At 45.4% G+C, this 21,070-nt stretch overlaps 1 protein-coding gene across 7 annotated transcripts in view; it reads left to right on the top strand.

Annotated features, from left to right (window-relative positions):
- The window catches only part of LIMCH1 (LIM and calponin homology domains 1), an 892,718-nt gene that overhangs the window by 749,241 nt on the left and 122,407 nt on the right, over positions 1–21,070 (top strand). For all 7 annotated transcript variants that reach the window (XM_086962709.1, XM_086962710.1, XM_086962708.1 and 4 more), the window contains one exon: positions 15,387–15,492. In XM_086962709.1, coding sequence (XP_086818835.1) covers positions 15,387–15,492 — 106 coding nt within the window. The remainder of the gene's footprint in view (positions 1–15,386; positions 15,493–21,070) is intronic.

Below are 21,070 nucleotides of genomic sequence, written 5' to 3'. Positions count from 1 at the left end.
GCGTGAGCTTGATTAGAACCTCCCTTTGCAGCTCTGCTGCTCAGGCTCGTGAGTCCGGCTTTGTCCGGTCACGCACCGGCTGACCTGGACTGAGGGAAGCAACAGGTGAGTCCTTTGTCCACGAAGGACAAAGGAAGAGGAGGAACAATTGAACACGAGGACTGGAAGCACAGAACAGTCAAACAGGAAGACTGATGGAAGGCAGTGGGGTTAATGAGGGAGCTACATCAAGTTACTAAGGCACTGTTGCAGTATCACTAAATTAAGAGACATTGAAACTGACCCTGGACGTATGAGGGATTGGGCACACGAAAGGAGGGGCCATTGATCTAAATAATCACAGTGTTGGCACTGTGTTAATAACTACAGAGGAATACAACTAACAAATATGCCCTGATGAAGTCCACAAGAGTTGGATGAAACGCTTTGGCTGTTTTTACAATATTTATGTGAAGATTAAAGAATATTTTGGATACAAACTGACCGGATCGACTATATCATTTTGGAAGCTATTTCATGGTGGTGCACTTCACAGTCGTGAATGAATCAATTTTGGTCCTTGGTATCACTCCCTGGAAATAGCAGGAGTAGTGGATGTACCCACTTAACAGTTTAAAATGTTCTACTTTGGACTAACAGTGGGGGAACGCGGTTGCTGCACAGGCTTGCTGTTTCACTTTTGTTGTTTGTGTTTCTTAATGTTCTTAACAATCAAAATCATCATCTCTTTGCCCTAGATCCAATGAATTAAATGTTTAAGAAACATAATTCATGATTGTCGTTACAGGACTTCAGGCTTTCATGTGTGGTCTGTGCTACACTTTTACCATTGTCATTTCTTCGAATATGTATTTATTTAATTTGTTTGTTTTAGTGCAGACCTAGCCACAACTGCAACAAAGGGTTTTCTGTAGAAGTGATCATAGATGTAGTGAAATTTCATGAGAAAAAGAGGTAGTGTTGATAACCATACCACATGTAGGAAAGTGGCCCTTTTTGAGATGGTAACCCCCACTTTCTGCCTGGTATTTGATGTGATTTCGACTGGAAGTGCACTAGGTTCCTGCTAACCAAGTCCCCAGTGGCAGAGCTCTTTCCCAAAAACTGTGCAATTGTACCCCAATCGGCAATACCACTAGCACTCCCTGCATGTCCCTAGTAAGTGGTACCTAGGGCAAGGAGGATAAAGAGGGTCTTTAAGGGCTGCAGTCCGAACTGTCACTCCATTCGAACCCTCACCAAACACATACAGACTTCATGTCTTGGTGCAAACCAAAGTGAAAACAAGATGTGACACATATCCCTTTGTGTTATGTCCACAAACTTTGCATGTAGTATAGTTAAGTCACCCCTACTGCAAACCTTACAGCCTTAGACAGGGTGCACTATAATACATGTGAGGATCTATCTGCCTGAGCAGATCTGCCCCTGTGCTGGTCAGCTCTATTGCTGCAAGTACAAGAGAACAGGTAAGCCATTGTAAGTACATGTGCTGAACACTGGGCAAAACGAGTTCCCCAGCTACATGATGGCTTCACTGAAAATAGGGATGTTTGATAGCAAACATCTCTTATAATAATATCCCCACACTAATGTCAGTGTTGGATTTATTAAGACACACAGAGGGCTCCTTAGAGGTGACCCCTAAAAATCTACCAGCATACGGACTGGCTGGTTTTCCCCAGCCTGCCACCAGAGATATGTTTCTGACTCCCAAGAAAGTGGGCATTTGCTCTCAGGCCAGAAACCAAGCCTGCTCAGGAAGACTGTGTTTACATCCCCTCCCACAGGATAACCTGCAGATTATCATTCCTAGACATGGGAGCTTCGAATAGCCCACCTCCTTTGGTATGCAAATATGGCTTCTCTCACAGGAAAGGAAGTTGACCCCCCCCCCCCCTTTGTCCCGGGACCTTTGGTAGCTGGACAGGCTGGAAACTTAGCTAGTCAGATAGGTGAGTCCATTCTCAGGCCAGTACCACCCCTAAGGTGGGCTACCTGAGGTGGAGGGGACTTTTCAGATTTAGCCATCTTGGTGATGGCAAACTTAGGAACTCTGGGACTGGGTTATGCCAACTTCTCTCGGGAAGTGGTCATGTAGGGGGCATAGTAACCCCAGCGGTAAGTAGCCCTTTGCTACTACCCTACACTCCACTAATGCCACATTCACGGTCATCAATGCTGACAACCAAACTAAGGTCCATCCTATAGGAAAAGTATCCTTAGAATGGGGGGGGGGGGAGGAAAGAAGGTGGTGGTATCCTCTGCAATTCCGGTAGCCTGTCTGCTAGGAAATGATCTGGAGTCATCAGCATGGGCTGAGGTCAAAAGAAGGATCCATGCAACTATTCTGGGTATACCTGAAAGTGTGTGTGTGTGTGTGTGTGTGTGTGTGTGTGTGAAAATTAGAGCACAATGCAAACTGAAAAATAAGAATTTGAGCCTGGAATAATGACCCAACCTTCCAAGGAAAAAGGCAGGAAGACAGGGAAAACAGCTTCAAACCAGCCAAAAGCTCGGGTCCCCTCTCCTCCGGGAAAAGGCCTGTCTGCCCCAAAGGGAACTGAATCCCAGGAACTTGGGCCTTACACAGCAGAGCTCCTAATTTCTGGGGGACCCTCTAAGGAAGAGATGTGCCAGGGACAGAGGGCCTGGCACAATGCCTGAGACAATGCCTGAGACAGCAAGCTGCTGATCAGGAAAAGGGAGAAGTCAGTGGCTCCCACAGAACCTTTTGGGAGGAGGGACTCCTTTACACTGAGGCCAGAGACCACATACCTGGTGCCACTAGGAGCATGGTAGTGATTTTCTGCTCACTTTGGCTCATGACATTCCCTTAGCTGGGCATCTTGGCCAGGGCAAAATTAGGAGTAGGTTGGTTTCTCACTTGGCCAGGTATGTCCCGAAGGTGAAGGAGTTTTTAACTCATGTGCAACCTGCCAAGCCAGTGGCAAAGCAAGTGGTCACCCAAAGGCCCCTTTAATTCTACTTCCAGTGGTTGCTGTCCCCTTTGACAGAGTAGGGGTTAATGCTATTTGCCCCCTAGAACCTTGCACATCATCGGGGAACAGATTTATACTGGTGGTAATGGCTCATGCCACCAGGTACCCTGAAGATATTCCCCTAAGGAGTGTCACTGCTCTTGAAGTTGCCAGAGCTCTCATTAGTATTTTTACTAGAGTGGGTTTTCATAAGGAGGTAGTGTCAGAGAGAGGTAGTAACTTCATGTCTGGCTACCTGAAAGCCACATGGGCTGAATGTGGGGTGGCATACAAGTTTACCACTCCCTATCACCCACTAACAAATTTAGTTGAGAAATTCAACAAAACCATGAAAGGTATGATTGGTGGACTCCCTGAAATGCTCAAGAGATGAGATGTCTTACTGCCATACCTGCTTTTAGGCTACAGAGAAGTACCACAGAAGGAAGTAGGTTTTCCGCCCTTAGGACTTTGTATGTTCAGCCTGTAAGGGGGCCATTTTGTCAAGTGAAGGAAGGCTGGGAGAGATCTCTCAAATAGCCTAAGCAAGGCATAATGGACTTTGCGCTTGGCCTACGTTCAAGGGTGGCTGACTACATGGAGAAAGCATTCAAAAACCTTGAGGCCAGTGAAGAGGTCCAGAAGCTGTAGTGCAGCCAAAAAGGCTTCACTAGTGGAGTACCATCCAAGGCGCAGAAGGTGTGGACTTGGGAGCCTGTTGCTCCTAGGGCCCTCTAGGACAAATAGAGTGGACCCTACTCTGTCATAGAAAGAGAAGGGGAGGCCATATATCTAGTGGAATTTGGCACTTGCGGGAACACCAAGAGGGTTATCCACGTCAACCTCCTTCAACCCTATCATGACAGGGCTGGGGTGGCCATGCTGATGGTCACTAATGAGGATCAGAAGGAAGAGAGTGAACCTCTCCCTGACCTCCTATTTCACAACGCTAAAGACTGGTCAGTGGAAGGAGTTGTCTTTTCAGACCCTCCTCTGCCCATCAGAAGTCTGAATGCAGGCAAGTCCTGCAACAGTATGCTGAGCTCTTCTCTTTGGCCCCAGGTCAGACAAGCTGGTGTACACATGACGTGGACACTGGGGGCAACCTACCTGTCAAAAACAAAATATACAGGCAGTCTGACCAAGTCAAAGAGAGCATCAAAGCTGAAGTAAGTAATATGCTGGAATAGGAAGTCATTTGATCCTCTGAGAGCCCCTGTCCCAACCCAGTTATCATAGTCCCCAAACCTCACACCAAGGGTGGAAAAACAGAGCTGAGGCTTACTGTGGATTATAGGGGCCTCAATGTAGCAACCAAGACTGATGCACACCGATTCTTAGGGGTGACAAATTGATTGACAGGTTAGGGGTAGCCCAATTTCTCAGCACTTTTGATTTGACATCAGGGTACTGTCAGATTGGGCAAAAGAAAAATCTACACTCTTAACCCCAGATAAGCATTATCAGTTCACTGTTATTCCCTTTCGACTAAAGAATGCGCCTGCCGCCTTCCAAAGATTGGTAAATAAAGTCCTTACTGGGCTGGAGACCTTTAGTGCAGCATATTCAGACGATATTGCGTTCTTTAGCTCCACTTGGCAGGATCACCTGATCTACCTTGGAAAGGTCCTTGAGGCTCTGTGAAGTGCAGGCCTCCCTATCATGGCAAGCAAGTGCCAGATATCGCAGGGCTCTGTTGTATACCTGGCCCACCTTAGAGGTGGAGGGCAAGTTCAATCTTTACAACCCGAGATCCAGACTGGACTAGGTAGCGCCAACAACCAAGACTCAAGTCAAGGCGCTCCTTGGGTTGACTGGGTACTAAAAGAGGTTTGTGAACGAATATGGGTCCATTATGCCAGCCCTTCAAGGAATTGACATCCTAGAAAATGCTAAAGTAAACCGGACAGTAAGCTATCAAAAGGCTTTTGAAACTCTGAGGGAAGCAATGTGGTCAGCACCCATTCTAAAAGCTCCAGACTATTCAAAGCAGTTCATAGTGCAGACGGATGCCTCTGAACATGGGATGGGAGTGGTCCTATGTCAAACCAATGATGATGGCTATGACCAACCTGTTCCTTTAATTAACAAGAGGTTACTCCCCAGAGAGCAGTGTTGGAGTGCAATTGAGAGGATAAGCCTTTGCTGTGGTTTGGTCCCTGAAGAAGCTGAGGACATACTTTTTCGGCTCCTGCTTCCTTGTTCAAGCTAACCACAGGCCTCTTGGAAAGCTAATGCAAATGAAAGGTGAAAACCCGAAACTGTTGAGGTGGTACATCTCTCTACAGGGTATGGACTTTACTGTGGAACACAGACCTGGGACTGGCCAAGCCAATGCAGTTGGCCTTTCCAAGTTTTTCCACTTAGAAGATGAAGACTCTTGGGAAAGGTTAGACTCATTCTCTTCCATTTGGAAGGGGGTTTTGTACTAAAGTGGTCCTTTTTGTTTTTGATGCTATTTCTACTGGAAATGCGCTGAGTTCGGCTAACCAGGTCCCCAGTGCCAAAACTCTTTCCCAAAAACTGTGCAATTGTACACCAATTGGCAATACCTTTGCAAGAACTCTTTCCCAAAAATAGTGCAATTGTACACCAATTGGCAATACCTTTGCCAGAACTCTTTCTCAAAAACTGTGCAATTGTACCCCAATTGGCAATACCTTTAGCACTCTCTGTAAGTCCCTAGTTAGAGGTACCTCTGGTACCTAGGGCAAAGATGCTCAAGAGAGTCCATAAGGGCATGTAAGGATCCCCTCACCAAACACATACAGACGGCATGTCTTAGTGCAGACAAAAGTGAAACACAACATGGCACATATCCCTGTGTGTGCCATGTCCACAAGCATTGCATGCAGTATAAGTAAGTCACCACCACAGCAGGCCATAAAGCCCTAAGGCAGAGTACACTATACTACATGTGAAGACATATACCCATGTGCTGGTCAGCTCTATTGCTACCAGTACAAGTATACAGGGAAGTCATGTTAAGTTCATGTGCTGGTAGTTAATGTGAGTTTGTTGGCCCATCTAATCACGCACTGTTCAATTGATGCTTCCGCACTTTATGATATGTATATTCATTCACTGTACTCCTTGTTTACTTATTTTAGTGTTCTTTTTATTCATTCACAGTTCATTGTAATATCATGTATTTTCACAATATCCAAATTCAATTCTTCATAAACAAAAACTTTTTGAAAAGCAAAAGAAATGTACTTGTATTCATTCATGTTCTGATATAACAAGTTGTTTTTTAATCACAAGGTAATTTTTGAAAGACCAGAGCCCAATGCATTTCGGCACTTGCCGTGTGCCTTCATCAGGGGAAAATATAAACAAATGAAATATTATGTACGTCTATGTTTGTTATGCAACATGGGGACTTGTGTGCATCATTATTTACTTTGCGTACCTGATTATATGACGTGTTATTTGTAGCCTCCTAGCGTAGCACGAGTACCAAAAAATTTTCTGGAAATACAATTGTATATAACACCATTGTAACTATCATTCATCAAACCGCTGTAAGATACGTTTATCTGTTTTCTTATGAAAACATGTTGTTGCCTACCTTTCGTAAAAACTGTTAAAGCTCTGAAAAAAATGAAACGTGTGTCTTTTAGACTCACATATGCGATTCAAAACGGCTTGTCTGCATTAATGTTTTATATATTGACACTTCGCATACCTGTCTGTTGTTCTTCGTCACGCTGTCCTAAAAAATACCGAAAGGACGGAAATTAAAAAATGCTGCCCACTTTAAACTTTGCAACGCTGCCTGTACGCAAAGACATTCAAGTCGTACCTCGTAATATATCCGTGTTCTTTCAACAAGTGAACGCCATCCCGTCTGATCCAACGCCGATGTGTGACGTGCTCTTCCGCGTTCGAATTATCAACACCAACATTGGTGTTTGTCAGAAATAAACGACGGATTCAGCTAGCTAGGACGCTTGCATTTTTTGCTAGCGCCATCTTAGATTGGCGAAGTAAAAAGTGTTTGTTGCTAGTTTCATCTGCGGTATTATGGACTAATGAATTATATGACTATTATGCTCTTCTAATCGTGAGCCATAAGTTATTTTGCCGATATTTAATGAAATGATAATGTTTTAATAGTACGACAAACGTCATTTAATTTTCAAGAGTGTTAATATCAAATGGATTATGTAGGTTAGTTTTATTATTCCGATGCGCCACCTGTGTGGCCCCACCTATCATACTAGTGTTCTATTCTTACTAGGTAAAATATAAGGTGTGATTTATATGAGGTCTAAGTGTATGAACTGACAAATCCTACCTGACACAGTAAACAGTAAACATACTAGCATCCAATGATAATGACATAATAAATGCGTTGATTGTTGTGCACATTAGTTAGTACTCCTAAATAGTTGAAGTTACGTTAATGTCTAAAATCAAATGATTGATTTTTACAAGAAGCACGATAAATCGTATTTATCATTCAATCCAATCAGAGTCATCGTTTTGAGGTATTTAATCCAAAAAATCTCCTGTTGCAATAGTCTTTGGTTAGTGTCAATACCTGATTTTGGGGATACCTGTTCAATAACAAAAAAAGGTAACTGTGAAATGGTGTGTTGTGATTCTCTCCAATGATAGACAAGTGGTGATGTTAAGTTCATATTACGTATCCTGCTTTTATGCTCCGTGATTCTTGTTTTGATTTTGTGTTGTGTTTTTCCGACAAAGTCTTCCACACGGGCATTTGATGCCATATATAACATTTTGAGCATTGCAGTCACTGGTGTGTTTAAGATCAATCTGTTTTCCAGTGGTCGGATGACTGCATTTATTGCCTTCTATGACGTTGTTGCAATTTGTACAGTTGTGACATTTAATAGTTCCTTTGTACTCCTTTGTTGTCGGTGCCAAATGTGTCTGTTTCAATCTCTCCCTTAAGTTCATGTGCTGGACACTGGGTAAAACGAGTTCCCCTGGTACATGATGGCTTCACTGCAAATAGGGAGGGCTAGTATCAAGTATCTCGTATCAATAAACCCGAACTGATGCCAGTATTTGATTTATTCTACATTCACACAGAGGGCACATTAGAGGTGCACCCTGAAAACCTACCAGCTACTGCTTGATTTTTTGTTATCCTGCTACCAGAAATAGTTTTCTGACCTCCATGGGTGAGGGCCTTTGCTCTCAGATGGCCAGAAAACAAGTTTGCTGTGGCATGGGGTATTTTTACCCCCTCCCACAGGATGACCTGCAGATTAGCATACCAAGGCAGGGGAGCTTCAACGAGCCCACCACCTTTGGTACGCAAATCTGGTTTCTCTCACAGAAGAGGAAGCCAACCCTCTTTTTCCAGAGCCGTCTGGCGCCTGCACAGGTGGAAAAATTAGCTAGTCAAATAGGCATGTCCACCCTCAGGCTAGTTCCAACCCTAAGGTGGGCTACCTGAAGTGGAGGCAACTTTTCAGAGTTAACCATCTTGGTGATGGCAAACTTAGGAACTCTGGGACAGGGTTATGCTCACTTACCACAGGAACTGGTCATACAGGTGGCATAGTGACCCCAGGGTTAAGTAGCCCATTCGCTACTACCCTACACTTCCCTAACTTCTCAATTACTTACCTTCAGTAACGATATATCTGAAAGAAACATTAGTAGTAATAGATTCCTTACCTTAGAATTACCCTCAGGCGTCAGACTGGATCTGGAAAGTTTTTGTCAGCAGTACCCCTGCCCGTCAGTAGGCGTCGCCGTGAGGCTCTGTGTGCGTCGTTGACGCCGGGATGACGTCGCTGGAGCTACTTAGACGCGCCCATGCGCGCTGACGTCAGTTCTGTACATGACTTTCTGTGCCAGGAACGCTGGGCCATGCAAGAAACTGACTACTGGTGCCATGAAACTAGGGCCCTGAAAGGGATGACATTAACCCTAGAAATCAGTTCGCAGAATGTTGAGGATGGGTGGGGTGGTAAGGTATCTATCACTACTAATGTTTCTTACAGATATATCGTTACCGAGGGTAAGTAACTTGTGCATCTGAAAGAAACACGTAGTGATAGATTCCTTACCTTAGAATAGATACCCCAGCAATACCAACACCGGTGGTGGGTCTGAGAACCAAGATCACACCAGAAAGTCCTGGAGAACAGAACGGCCAAAGAAGCAGTCTCTCTGAACTTGGCTGTCAAGGCAGTAATGCTTGGTAAATGTGTGCAACGAGGCCCACGTAGCTGCCTGACAGATGTCATGCAAGGGAACTCCCCTTCCCAAAGCAGTAGTGTCTGCCGTCGCCCTGGTAGAGTGGCTGTGTAGCCCCACTGGAGGCTCCTTTTTAGCCAAAGAATAACAAACCTTAGTGCACAGAATGACCCACCGAGAGATGGTCCGCTTGTGCACGGCCCGACCTTTCTTTGCGCCCACGTAGCCAACAAAGAGTTGGCCATCAGTCCGGAACTGTTGTGTGCGGTTCAGATAGAAAGAGCGCGCGCGTTTTGGGTCGAGAAAGTGGAGTCTCTCTTCCTCCTTTGAGGGATGCAGAGACTGAAAGAAGGTGGGCAAAGTCATGGTCTGCCCGATGTGAAAGGCAATGACAACCTTTGGCAGAAAAGATGGACGAGTCCTTCGAACAGCTTTGTCCGGATGGACAGAGAGAAAAGGAGGTTTAGAAGAAAGAGCCTGGAGCTCACTCACTCTTCTGGCAGAGGTGATGGCAACCAGGAATGCAGTCTTTAGAGCGAGAAGACAAAAAGGACAGCTGTGAAGTGGCTCAAAAGGAGCACACATCAGATAAGTCAGAATGAGGTTCAAGTCCCACTGAGGCATCACGAAAGGGACAGGAGGGAACATGTGCGTAATGCCTTTCAAGAATTATTTACAACAGGGGATTTGAAAAGGGAAGGCTGATCTGGAAGCCGTAAAAAGGCTGAAATGGCCGAGATATAGCCCTTCATTAGTGCCAAGATCAGAGCCTTGCTGGGCCAAAGATAGAAGAAATAGAAGGACCTCTGAAAGAGGGGCAGAAAGGGGATCCACAGCCTTTGCTGTGCACCATGCCGCAAATTTATTCCACCTTCAGGCCTATACCGTTTTAGTGGAGGGACGCCTGGCTGCCAAGATAACATCACAGACTTCGGGAGGCAGGTCGAAAGACGTCAGCTGCCGCCGCTTAATCTCCACGCAAGGAGGTGGAGGCTGGACAGGTTTGTGTGGAGAACTCTCCCCTGCTGCCCAGAGAGACAGGCGGAGTGGGGGATCGATCGCCATGCTGAGTAGCTCGGGATACCATACAAGCCCAGTCCGGAGCCAACAGAACAAATTGGGCACGGTCGCCCTTGATCTTTTTCAGCACTGTGGGTAGAAGTGGGATGGGCGGAAAGACGTATAGTAGACCGCAACTCTACTCGCGACGAAAAGCGTCGCCTAGCGATGGCCGCCTTGGAAATTCCAATATGCAGAACTGAGGACATTGCGCGTTCTCTACGGTGGCGAATAGACCTAACCAAGGATCTCTCCACTACTGAAAGAGACCTTTCACCACGTCCGAGTGCAGACGCCATTCCTGATCCATCATGCACCGACTGCTGAGTTCGTCCACCCTGGCGTTCAGAGAATGTCCTGATGTTCCGACCATGTCCAGAGGTGCAGAGCCTCCTGACATAGAGTCCACAACCCCACTCTACCCCGCCCTGTTTGTTGCAATACCATATGGCAGTGGTGTTGTCTGTTAACACCTGCACTACCCTCCCCATGACAGAGGGACGGAATGCCTTCAGTGCAAGTCAGATCACCCGAAGCTTCAGAAGATTGATATGGAGCCGGGCCTCCGTGGGAGTCTTTGGGCCTCTGATCTCCACCTCTCCCATGTGGCCGCACGCGTCTGTCACCACTGTGTGCTCTGGTTAGGGAAGGGAGAGGGATCTGCCATTGACCCAATCGCGATTAGTGAGCCACCACTGCAATTGTCGTGCAGTGCCCGCCGAGATCTGGACGTGATCGGACAGGTTGCCCCGATGCTGTGCCCACTGGAACTTAAGGTCCCACTGCAGAGCCCGCATATGCCATTTGGCATGATGCTCTAACAGGATGCAGGAGGCCATCATGCCCTGTAGCCATAGGGTCATCCTGACCGGTACCCGGGATAGAGGCTGAGAGATCGGAATCATAGCCTGAATATCCCGGACTTGCTGTTCGGGAGGATACACCCGAAACTGCGCCAAGTCCAGAACCGCTCCAATGAAGCGGAGCTTCTGTGAGGGAATCAGGTGCGACTTCGGCACGTTGATGGAAAACCCCAGCAAATGCAGGGGATAGGCTGTGGTCTGGAAGTGGCAGACGATTGTCTGGGGCGATCCCGCCTTCAACAACCAGTCGTCGAGATAGTAGAAGACTGAAACCCCCGATCTGCGCAGATGAGCTGCGATCACGGTCATCACCTTCGTGAACAGCCGAGGGGCGCTGGTAAGGCCAAAGGGGAGCACAGTGAACTGAAAGTGCTCGTGGCCTACCGTGAACCGCAGGTAATGCTGGTGGGCCGGCAGGACGGCAATGTGGAAATAGGGGTCCTGCAAATCCAAAGCTACCATCCAGTCTTGCAGGTCTAGGGCAGACAAGACCTGAGCAAGTGTGAGCATCTTGAACTTCTCCTTCCGGAGGAAGCGACTGATGTTCCGCTGGTCTAAGATAGGACGCAGGACGATGTCCTTCTTTGGAACCAGAAAGTAGTAGGAATAACAACCACGACCTACTTCTGGCGTTGGAACGCGCTCAATGGCCCCATTGGCCAAGAGGGCCGCAACTTCCTGCTGGAGAAGTGCCAAGTGATTACCCGACATGCGGTGGTACTGAGCTGGCATGGATGGAGGGGTTGCCTTGAAGGGGAGGGAGTAGCCCCTTCGGACAATTTGCAGCACCCACTTGTCTGATGTGATGTTGCACCAGTGGGGGAGATAATAGCGAACTCTGCCTCCCACTGGCGTCTGGTAGGCCTGAAATACTGGACTAGGAAGGCTTTGCAGTGGATACTGCGGGGTGGAGGTGGACTGACCCACCCGCTGGCCCCCTGAACTGCCTCGACGGTTCCCATGTCCGCGGCCACGCTGAAGTTGTTGCTGCAGTGGCCTATGGCCCTGCGAACACGGTGGAGCACCCTTTCCATGGCCATGAAAGAAGCGAAAAGCAGAAGGTGGAGGAGGCAGAGTGGCTGACATACCCAAGGACTTGGCCGTAGCCCGGGAGTCCTTAAAGCGCTCCAACGCACTGTCCGATTTATTGCCAAAGAGGCGAAAGCCATCAAAGGGCATGTCCATCAGAGTGTTCTGGACATCCCCTGAAAAGCAGTTGTCCTCAGCCAGGCGTAGCACCTAAGCGCCACCGTCGTGGAAATCGATCTGCCCAGTGAGTCGGAGGTGTCCAGCCCACAATGTATGGTGAACTTAGCTGTGTCTCTCGCAGCAGCAATAGCCTGGGAGAGGACTGCATGGGCCTCCTCCTGGCAGTTAGGCAGCACCTGCGCAACCGTGTCACACAGAGAGTGGGAGTAACGGCCAAAGAGGCACCGACTGCAGCCCTATGCTTGCAGATGAAAACAGCTGCTCCAGCTTTTTGGTTTCCCTATCCGGAGGGGCGGAAGGGAACACACTCTGGAAAGAACAGGCTTGGACAACCAAGCACTCAGAGGTGGGGTGTTGGGAGAGAAAGAGGGAATCACCCTGAGCCAGGCAATGGCGTCTGGCCACGTTCCTATTCACAGGAGCCCCTGTGTTGGGCCTGGACCAGGTACCCAAAAGAACGTCAGACAGTGCAACACCACTGCGTAACTGGCTCCCTTCTCTGTAGCCACGATAGGAGGAGACAGCATGCCATGGTCAGGTGTAGAACACAGAAATGTGGGTTTGCCCTAATCAATCCGCACATCTACTTACTTGCATGAAAACAAACAATTCCTTAATTCTACATATGATCAGTACGGGGTGCTTACTACGGTATCCGACACCTACCCACTAAGGTGTTGTTTTACCCAACGATTCTAAGAATCCTGGTATATCAATTTCAACTCTGCACCAGAGCACACCCAATCACTATATCTATAATCCAGCTAGTATATCACACACAGATAGGTCTGCATAGTAATGAGTCCTTTCAATAATCTAGTTCAAATTCCCAAGTTGTCAATCAAAGGAAGGGATCCGGTCACACTCTTCAATCAGATCTGTATGTTTTTTATTGTCCAATCAGATAGTTGTTGATACAACAGCAGCCGACGCGCGTTTCGCCCACAGGGCTTTTTCAAGGCTTCGGGATATGAGCTGAGTCGGAGAATTCGTATGTTCTCCTATATTGTCCAAGTGCTATTTAAGTCTTGCGTTGTTACAAGTTGAGGTGTCGAGACCACTGGCTTCCCCCAAATCCTCTACCCATTCCGGATCATAAGCACACTCTTGTGCTAGAGGGTCTTCAGACCCTTCCCAGTCCTCCCCTTCCTTGGAAGTCTGTGGAACAGGCTGAAAATAAGGAGGAGGGACATAGGCCAAAAAGGGCACCATCGGCGTCGGGCGGCGCCGATCCCGCACAGTGTCGGGGCTGAACCTAGGGACGACTTCGTCCTGAGGAGCGGGCGACGCCGGTGGTGGTGCCGTGGAGGATAGCACCGGTGGAGGTGTTATTAGGTCAACCGGCGTCGACCGGGATCCGATCCCGGCTGTCCCGGCCAGAGGAGAAGAGAATCACTGGTGTCCCCAAATCACCTTGCATTGTAAGACTTGAACACTCCTGTTGGTTCAGCCCGACTGGCCCCCCAGTCAAAACCTGCAGCCTTTTTTTTCTGCAAACCGATTGACTAACACTGGGCACCCAACACTATTTCACCACTGCGCCCGGCTACCCTAGTGGCAGTGTAGGTGACCTAATGGTGCTGCCCTGGACCTTGCCCCATACTCACCTTAAGTCCAGGACTCGTAAGTCGATGTACTGTACCTGAATTTATTTATTTTTATTTATTTATTTTATATTCTTATAGAGCGCCAGACTAGACCCCCGAAGGGGTATCTCTGCGCTATAACTGCAGGTATAGAGAGAGTAAGAGAAAGTGTTCAAGGATGGAAGGACAGTTAATAGCTGGGAAACAAATGGGTTTTTAGGTTTTTTCTAAACGCCATGTGATTAGTGATTGACCTCAGTCCGAGCGGCAATGAGTTCCATAAAACGGGTCCGGTATGGGCCAGTGCACGTCCACCTTGCCTAGTTTTCTTAATTCTAGGTATTTTGAGTAGTAGCTGGTCGCTGGAACGCAAGGAGCGTCCTGGGGTGTAAGGCTTAAAAATGTCTGTAAAATACTTACCGTATTTGCCGTATTTGCTTTTCCTCACATAGGATAACATTGTAGCTTCTAACTACTTTTTAAACGTAAAAGTAGTTCTCTTGCAAAATGTACTTACCTGATCGTATTGATTCTGGTGCCTAAACATATATAAAGATATGTGTTATTTTTATAAATTGGTGTGGATCTCCTTATTGAGTTGTGTGCATCATTTATTGACTACTGTGTGCATTTGCAGATGTCCAACATTTCTCTCTGATAAGCCTAAGTCTGCTCGACCACACTACCCCCTCAAAGAGCACCTTGAGATTGCAAGAGCAAGCCCCTGTCCACTCATAATGGAACCCCTGGACTTTTTGCACAATAAACCTAATTTTGGTATATCATATAAAGACACCTTCCTACATCACAGACCTGCAAACGTACACAATGCCACTGTGAGAGATACAATAAGGCCCCTCCACATGATCTGCTAGAGAAGAGCCAATATCACAAAGTAGCAGACAGGTTGAGCTGGAAACCCTTACACACAGTGGGTTTCCAACTCGTATTTCAAGAACCTACACAGGTGATATTAGTTATGGGGTGTGAAACTTTTTTACTTTTTTAGTGGAGGGGTTGAGGGGTGGGTAGAAGTGACTCAGGCGATGATCAGTAATAAGCCCTGCCCCTCCAGGCCCCCAACTTCTAGCAGACGTTGACTTTTTGTTTTAGATTTTGTCAAGTCTAATATAACGCTGAACAGAGTGATGGGAGGAGGGTACAACAGAAGTGATGATGAGCTTGAGCTCTAGGCATGAAAATAAGCAGTATCCAGCCTGCTACTGATTGATGTTTGTTAAGGAACTTTACAGGGGTAATTGGGAATGTTGTGATCCCACGGACCACTACTTATATTTTTATGCCATTCCCTGGTACTATGTGTATGCTGATTATGGCCCTAGTGATTATTTAGCTATTTCCTGATTTATCTACATTTCCATATTCCATATTTATTAGCATAGGACTATGTCCATTGTCGCATTTTTAGAAAATGTAGACAACAGTATAAGAATGCTATTTATCATGTGTGTAATAATAATTTATTATTCTCCATGCTTGTGCAGGCAGTGAAGTCCGAGACCAATGAGCTGGAAGAATATGCTGTGTTTGAATTTTTCAAGAAACCTTCCAAAGCCACCAATGCTCTATGTCAAAATACAAGCGAACAAGGTAGAGCAAAACATTGAACTATGTCAATGAAAAGGGAGAGTGACAGCAATTTGTACTTCAAATATGGTTATGTTGTGTATCGAAAACTGAACCTGTTGTGTATCAGCCATGCCTGGAATAGGCATAATGAAAAGTGAACCTAAGTGGATGGTCCGAATGGTTAGACATTTGGCAATACACATTTCTCAGTCAAGGCTCTAGCTAAATTATTATTTCCCGTAGATATGCTGCTGACTTTCACAAAAACTCAAAAACTCACCTTGATCTGAGTGTCAAGGTGGTGACTTGGAGTTACAACCAGATTGCTATCACCTCTTTAAGTTCAATATGGAAAAGCCATTGTGAATACTGACCTATCCATATCTATGATTGTACAGAGTTATTTCTTATTGGGCCTCCTGTTTGTAGCGAAAGATCAATAGAAACAATTGTTTCTGTTTCGCTTTTCGTCCCTATGGCCTCTGTTGCTGCTGCCTTGTACCTTTATTACCCTATGTAGATGCTGCATCAATAGCACTATTTATCACCATTCCTATTGCATCACCCGCTGGGCCAGGAGTACAAGACACCACACTAGGGGTACTAGGCCCATATCTCTGAGTTCATAGTACAGGGGTAGGCCGCAGGGAGCTAAAGTGCCTTTCTACCAATGTAGCCACATAGACCTGCTCTGTGTTCCTGATGTCACGAAAATGGAATACTCTTGAAATGCTTCTCGCCCACTGTCTGCAGTCGGAGGAGGCAACTGTTTTCTGTTGGCTAGAAAGACTAGGGACCACAGGCATTAAAGTATGGAATAGCAATTCCTAAATAGCGATTTTTAGGGAATTGCTATTTAGGAATCACAATTCCTTATGCAGGTAGGAATTGCAAAAAGAAATTGCGATTCCTACAAATTCCTTAATAGCGACTCGCAAATTGCAACTCACTATTAAGGAATGCTTTCCATTCATTCCTATGGGCCTAGAGGCCCATAGGAATGAATGGAAAGTCATTTGCAATTTGCGAGTACCAAATAGGTCCTCGCAAATGCAATTTGAAGCTAGGGGTCAAAAGGCCAACCTGCTGCACCCCCAAAATTGGCATGTGTGCACATGTGGCACATATGCCCTAAGGGCAAACGTGTGCGCACTTAGAAAAGGCAATTTTATACATTTTTCTAAGGAAATGCAAATTGCCATCAACTTGAAGTTGATGGTAATTTGCAATTCCAAATTGTGAAAACGTAAATTACGAATGTATGATGCATCACATTTAGGGAATCGCAATTTGAGATTCCCTAACTCCATTTGCATTTAAGGAAATTGCAAAAAATTGCGATTTCCTTATTTGCGACTGCCTTAGGGCTTGATGCATCGCAAATAGCATTTTACTGGTCGCAAATGACCAATTCTGCAAATCGGGTCGTTTGCGACTGGTAAAATGCTTGGCGCATGTGCCCTGAGATTATACAGTTTAGCCACTTTTTGTCATGTTGCTCTCCAAGCACATCAATGTATTCAAGTCCAATGTAGTCAATTTGACCAGATGGAAATCTTCAATAAAGCCGTTATTGGTGTCATTCTAATATTGCTAAATGAAGTTAACAATGCATTGCATGCACTGCTTAAGGGTAAATTGCCCATTGTATCTTTCATAAAAAATATCTAACTGGGTGGAGCACCGCATTCATTTTGGGCTTATTTCAACAATACTCTTATATTAGGCTAGGTCAGAAAGACTAGGAACCCTCCTCTCTGCTGTGCACCATGTATGCCTCATACTTTAAGTTGGGTAATTGAGGCACCATCTAACTGCATGGGCAGTATCACAGCACCAGCAGTGGACATTCAAGTTTGGACAGAGTAAAAAATCCTGACATACATTTTTGTTTTTTCTCTGCCATCATATGAGTGATGCAATCCGAGTGTAATTAATGTAGCACAGGTCTGTATGCTGATTTCCACTGAGAGACAGTCTGCAATTTCGAACATGTTAGAGGGTGTGTGGAACTGAATTAGCTGAGCTGTAACCCTGTTAAGATGGATGCTATGACACTGGTATCTGAGCCATAACTGAAGATGTGTTATCAAATAGGCAACTGTCCTTTTAATGGATCAATCTCGAGCAGTAGTATTGTAACAAGTGTACGGAATAAGAACATAATGTTATCTGCAGCCTATTCGTATTGGAGCAGGTTCCGTGCTGTGGCTGGAGAATAATTTTAATGCATGTGAACATTTCTCTTGATGCCTTAGGTAACTTTTCTGCTGAACTTAATCAGAGTCTATTTGAGATGCTTGAGGGTCAGAAGAAAGATATTAATTTAGTTTAGAATGTGTTGGTCAGACTCTCAGATTCCCTGTTTAGGAAAGAATCCGAGGTTCCCAAATCCATCTCTTGTAAAAATTGACATACTGTTCCCAGATGAATCAAACCTTTGGGTTTGAATGGAAGTGTGTGAACAATAGCCCCATCCTTGATCAGCAAAGAAAATTCTAATCCACTCTGTAGATTGTCAAACAGAAATAAGTGTCCGATTTAGAGTTTGGCAGATAGGGTACTCTGTCACAATCACAACAGAGTAGCATGCCCTGTATTGCCTTGGTCTTCCCAGCTCATCTAGAGATGTGGGACCTTAAGTGTTCCGTTAAACGAGTTCCTGTTGTCTCAGTCGGCGGAATACTTCCTCCGATAGCCCGACATATAGACCGTCAGAGGAAGGATCTTACACCACCCGTTACCTGGACAGTGTAATTAATTTTTTCTTGTCTGTCTCTAGCAGGAAAACATTTTTTATTGGAGTATTTGTTTTTTGTTTTTTAGAAACAAACACCAGCTCTGGGGGTTAGTTTATGGGGAAAAAATGCAAAAAGTCTGGGGTGCGGGCCATCCAAGCAAACTGCATTCATCTACCAAATGTTTTGTACATTGAAAAGAACCACAGTGACAGCGGTTCTTTTCAATGTTCAGCAATGGCTACAGGGCCTGCAGTCATCTCTAAATTTGACAGATGATAGTTTGTCAGGGTAGCAGAGGGAATGTCCTCTGCCATGCTGATGCAGTGTACTCTGTGTACCAAACCTTAAATCAGGCCATAAATCAGTAAGGGAAAACAAGGAAGCAGAGAGGTTGTCCTGTAGGAATGATTTCATGAGTGTGCAAAATTCACACGAGTCAGAAGAGAGCTGGGAAGGCTGAGCTTTAGAGCATTTGTAAGGTGGGAATGCCTAGACATCTGAAATAGTGCAAAAATAAGTTTGAAGACTTCGTTCTGAGATTAGGAATTACGCAATCTCAAGAGGAAGATTCTGAGTGGACAAACTGCTGTCCAACTACTACAGTAGGAGAGGTGTATGTGAACGGCTTCAATCTAGAGGTTTTTAGTATTAATACAGAACCAGGAATAATCTAGTATAGTAAAGGCAAGGGTAGGAACATCATTCAAACAATGCAAGGGAAAAAAGAAGAGTTTGCACCAACCTGCATAACATTAGCTTTGGGGTAAAATGGATATTCAGCCAGTCATAACATCAGACACCGGAGAGCATATGGGTTTGGATAGGAATTAATTTACCAGCAGTTGCCCATTCTTGCCACAGAAAAGAGCTCAATTGCAGACTTGGATTGGAATTGGATGGTGCACCTGCAGATACTCCGCTTCCAAAATCCGGCACCTCATACATGGTACTAGCAGTGCTTAATTTAAGCTGGAGGTTACCGGTGCTCAGCACCTAATTGTCAACACCGGCAATTATGACAGTCTGCCACATGGTGGCGCGGTTTTTCAAATTCAGAGATGAGCACAATGACACTTGTTTAATACTTCAAAATACATTAACCCCTTCAGTGCTGATGACAAAGCCAGCTCGTCATGGGTGTTACCTGCCCTGCGCTTATGACGAGCTGGCTTTGTCATGAACAATGGGGAAGTAGCATCTGCAGCACCCAGCGGGAAAACCCCTAGCAGCCAAGGTGTTAAAATGACAGAAACCTGTGCCCAAGGTACTGTTATAGCGTTGGTTGGCCTGGAATATTCGGAATAGTCACACTTGTAGGAGTGTTATGGTAAGTAGTTTTGTAGGTACAGTCATTGACAGCGCTGACCGGGGCAGTTGGTGGTGTAAGCTGCAGTGGACTCCTGACGAGGACCCTGGCACCTAACTGTTTACAAATTAAGCACTGGGTACTAGAAAGGTATTTGGTAAACTTGAACTCTCTCTCTCTCTCCATACTTCTGAACTGAGGCTATGACAGTGTAGTGGTGCTGACTTATTTCTCCCCCAGCATATTTTGCGCATGAATGTCCTTCAGGTCCCTGTGGGGCAATTTACTTATGAGAGTGCTTGTGAACAAACTTGGTGCATTTTGCAACTGACCTGAATCACTGAATAATCACATTTTGATCGAAGCACATGGTGTGAAAACATCTGCAACACTAGTGTGCTTCCTTAAAGCATGTCTTCTTCTCTTGAGAACAGACAACAAACCCAGTAAAAGTGATTGTGAATGAGCCTGGGTTTCATTTGGAGTACACCAGTGAACGTCACTTGCTTTCAGTATCTGGTTTAATTCTCTCTTTACCCATGGACCAGTTCTTACTACAAACCCGGTTTGAACAAAAAGGGCTGTTTACATGGATTCTGGCTTTGTTTCAATTGAACACTAGACTTTTGTTATATAGTGTTCTGAAATGCACTTTAAAGGAGGATTTCTCGATCTTTAACTTTACATGGAGCCCTCAACACATCAAACACCTAGGCTTGTGGTTCACCGCATCTATTAAGACATCAATCTCCCTAAAGTTGTATAAAGGCCCAGATAAATTAACTACTCTCACTACGAAATAGTACCCTCTCTATCTGTCTTGGTGGGGTCACCTAGATACCATCAAAATGATGTTGACTCCTATCGTACTCTACATCATATGCAACATCCATACCAACTAATTCTTTTCATAAAATTAATTCCATCCTTTTACTATATTTATGGAATAACAAAAAAATCTAGAATGTCGCTGCAAAAACTGAGATGCCCAAAATCGAAAGGCGGTGTAAACTTCCCTGACTTTCCAAAATATCATAAGGCATTCCTATTAAGACTGCTATCCAAGTGGGTGTCTGATTCATCATTAGACTCCACGCTATGGGTTGATCTTGAGAAATTATTTTTATCACCCTTTTCCTTTCACAAATACCTATTCTTCCCTTGTAAACTGCAAAAGATTTCCACACCAGTTATTAAACACTTCTGTAAGGGATTAAACGCTGTCCTTCATTCTGCCCCACATGCCCTTGATACCTTTTTGGCCTCCACCATTTGGCACAACAAATATATACTCGATTACTCTGGGTACGTCAGCTTTTTGAACACGGCACACTTCTTCCATTCTCAAGGGTGCACACTCTTTTCCAATTACCTCTTTCCTTTCAGCACACATTTTCAGTTTTACGAACTGCAATACTCTAGGCACACACTTACTTTCAATCTCTAAGCCCTTACTCCTTCCTTTCCGATTCTATGTGGTATAACCTTCTCCGCATAAACCCCAAAGCCTCTAATATTTATTCTTGCTTGACGCAATCTTCCATTGACCGGA

This window comes from Lissotriton vulgaris, chromosome 3_1 (assembly GCF_964263255.1).
Source record: "Lissotriton vulgaris chromosome 3_1, aLisVul1.2, whole genome shotgun sequence".
Lineage (NCBI taxonomy): Eukaryota > Metazoa > Chordata > Amphibia > Caudata > Salamandridae > Lissotriton > Lissotriton vulgaris.
This window is presented reverse-complemented; position numbering and strand designations above follow the sequence as displayed.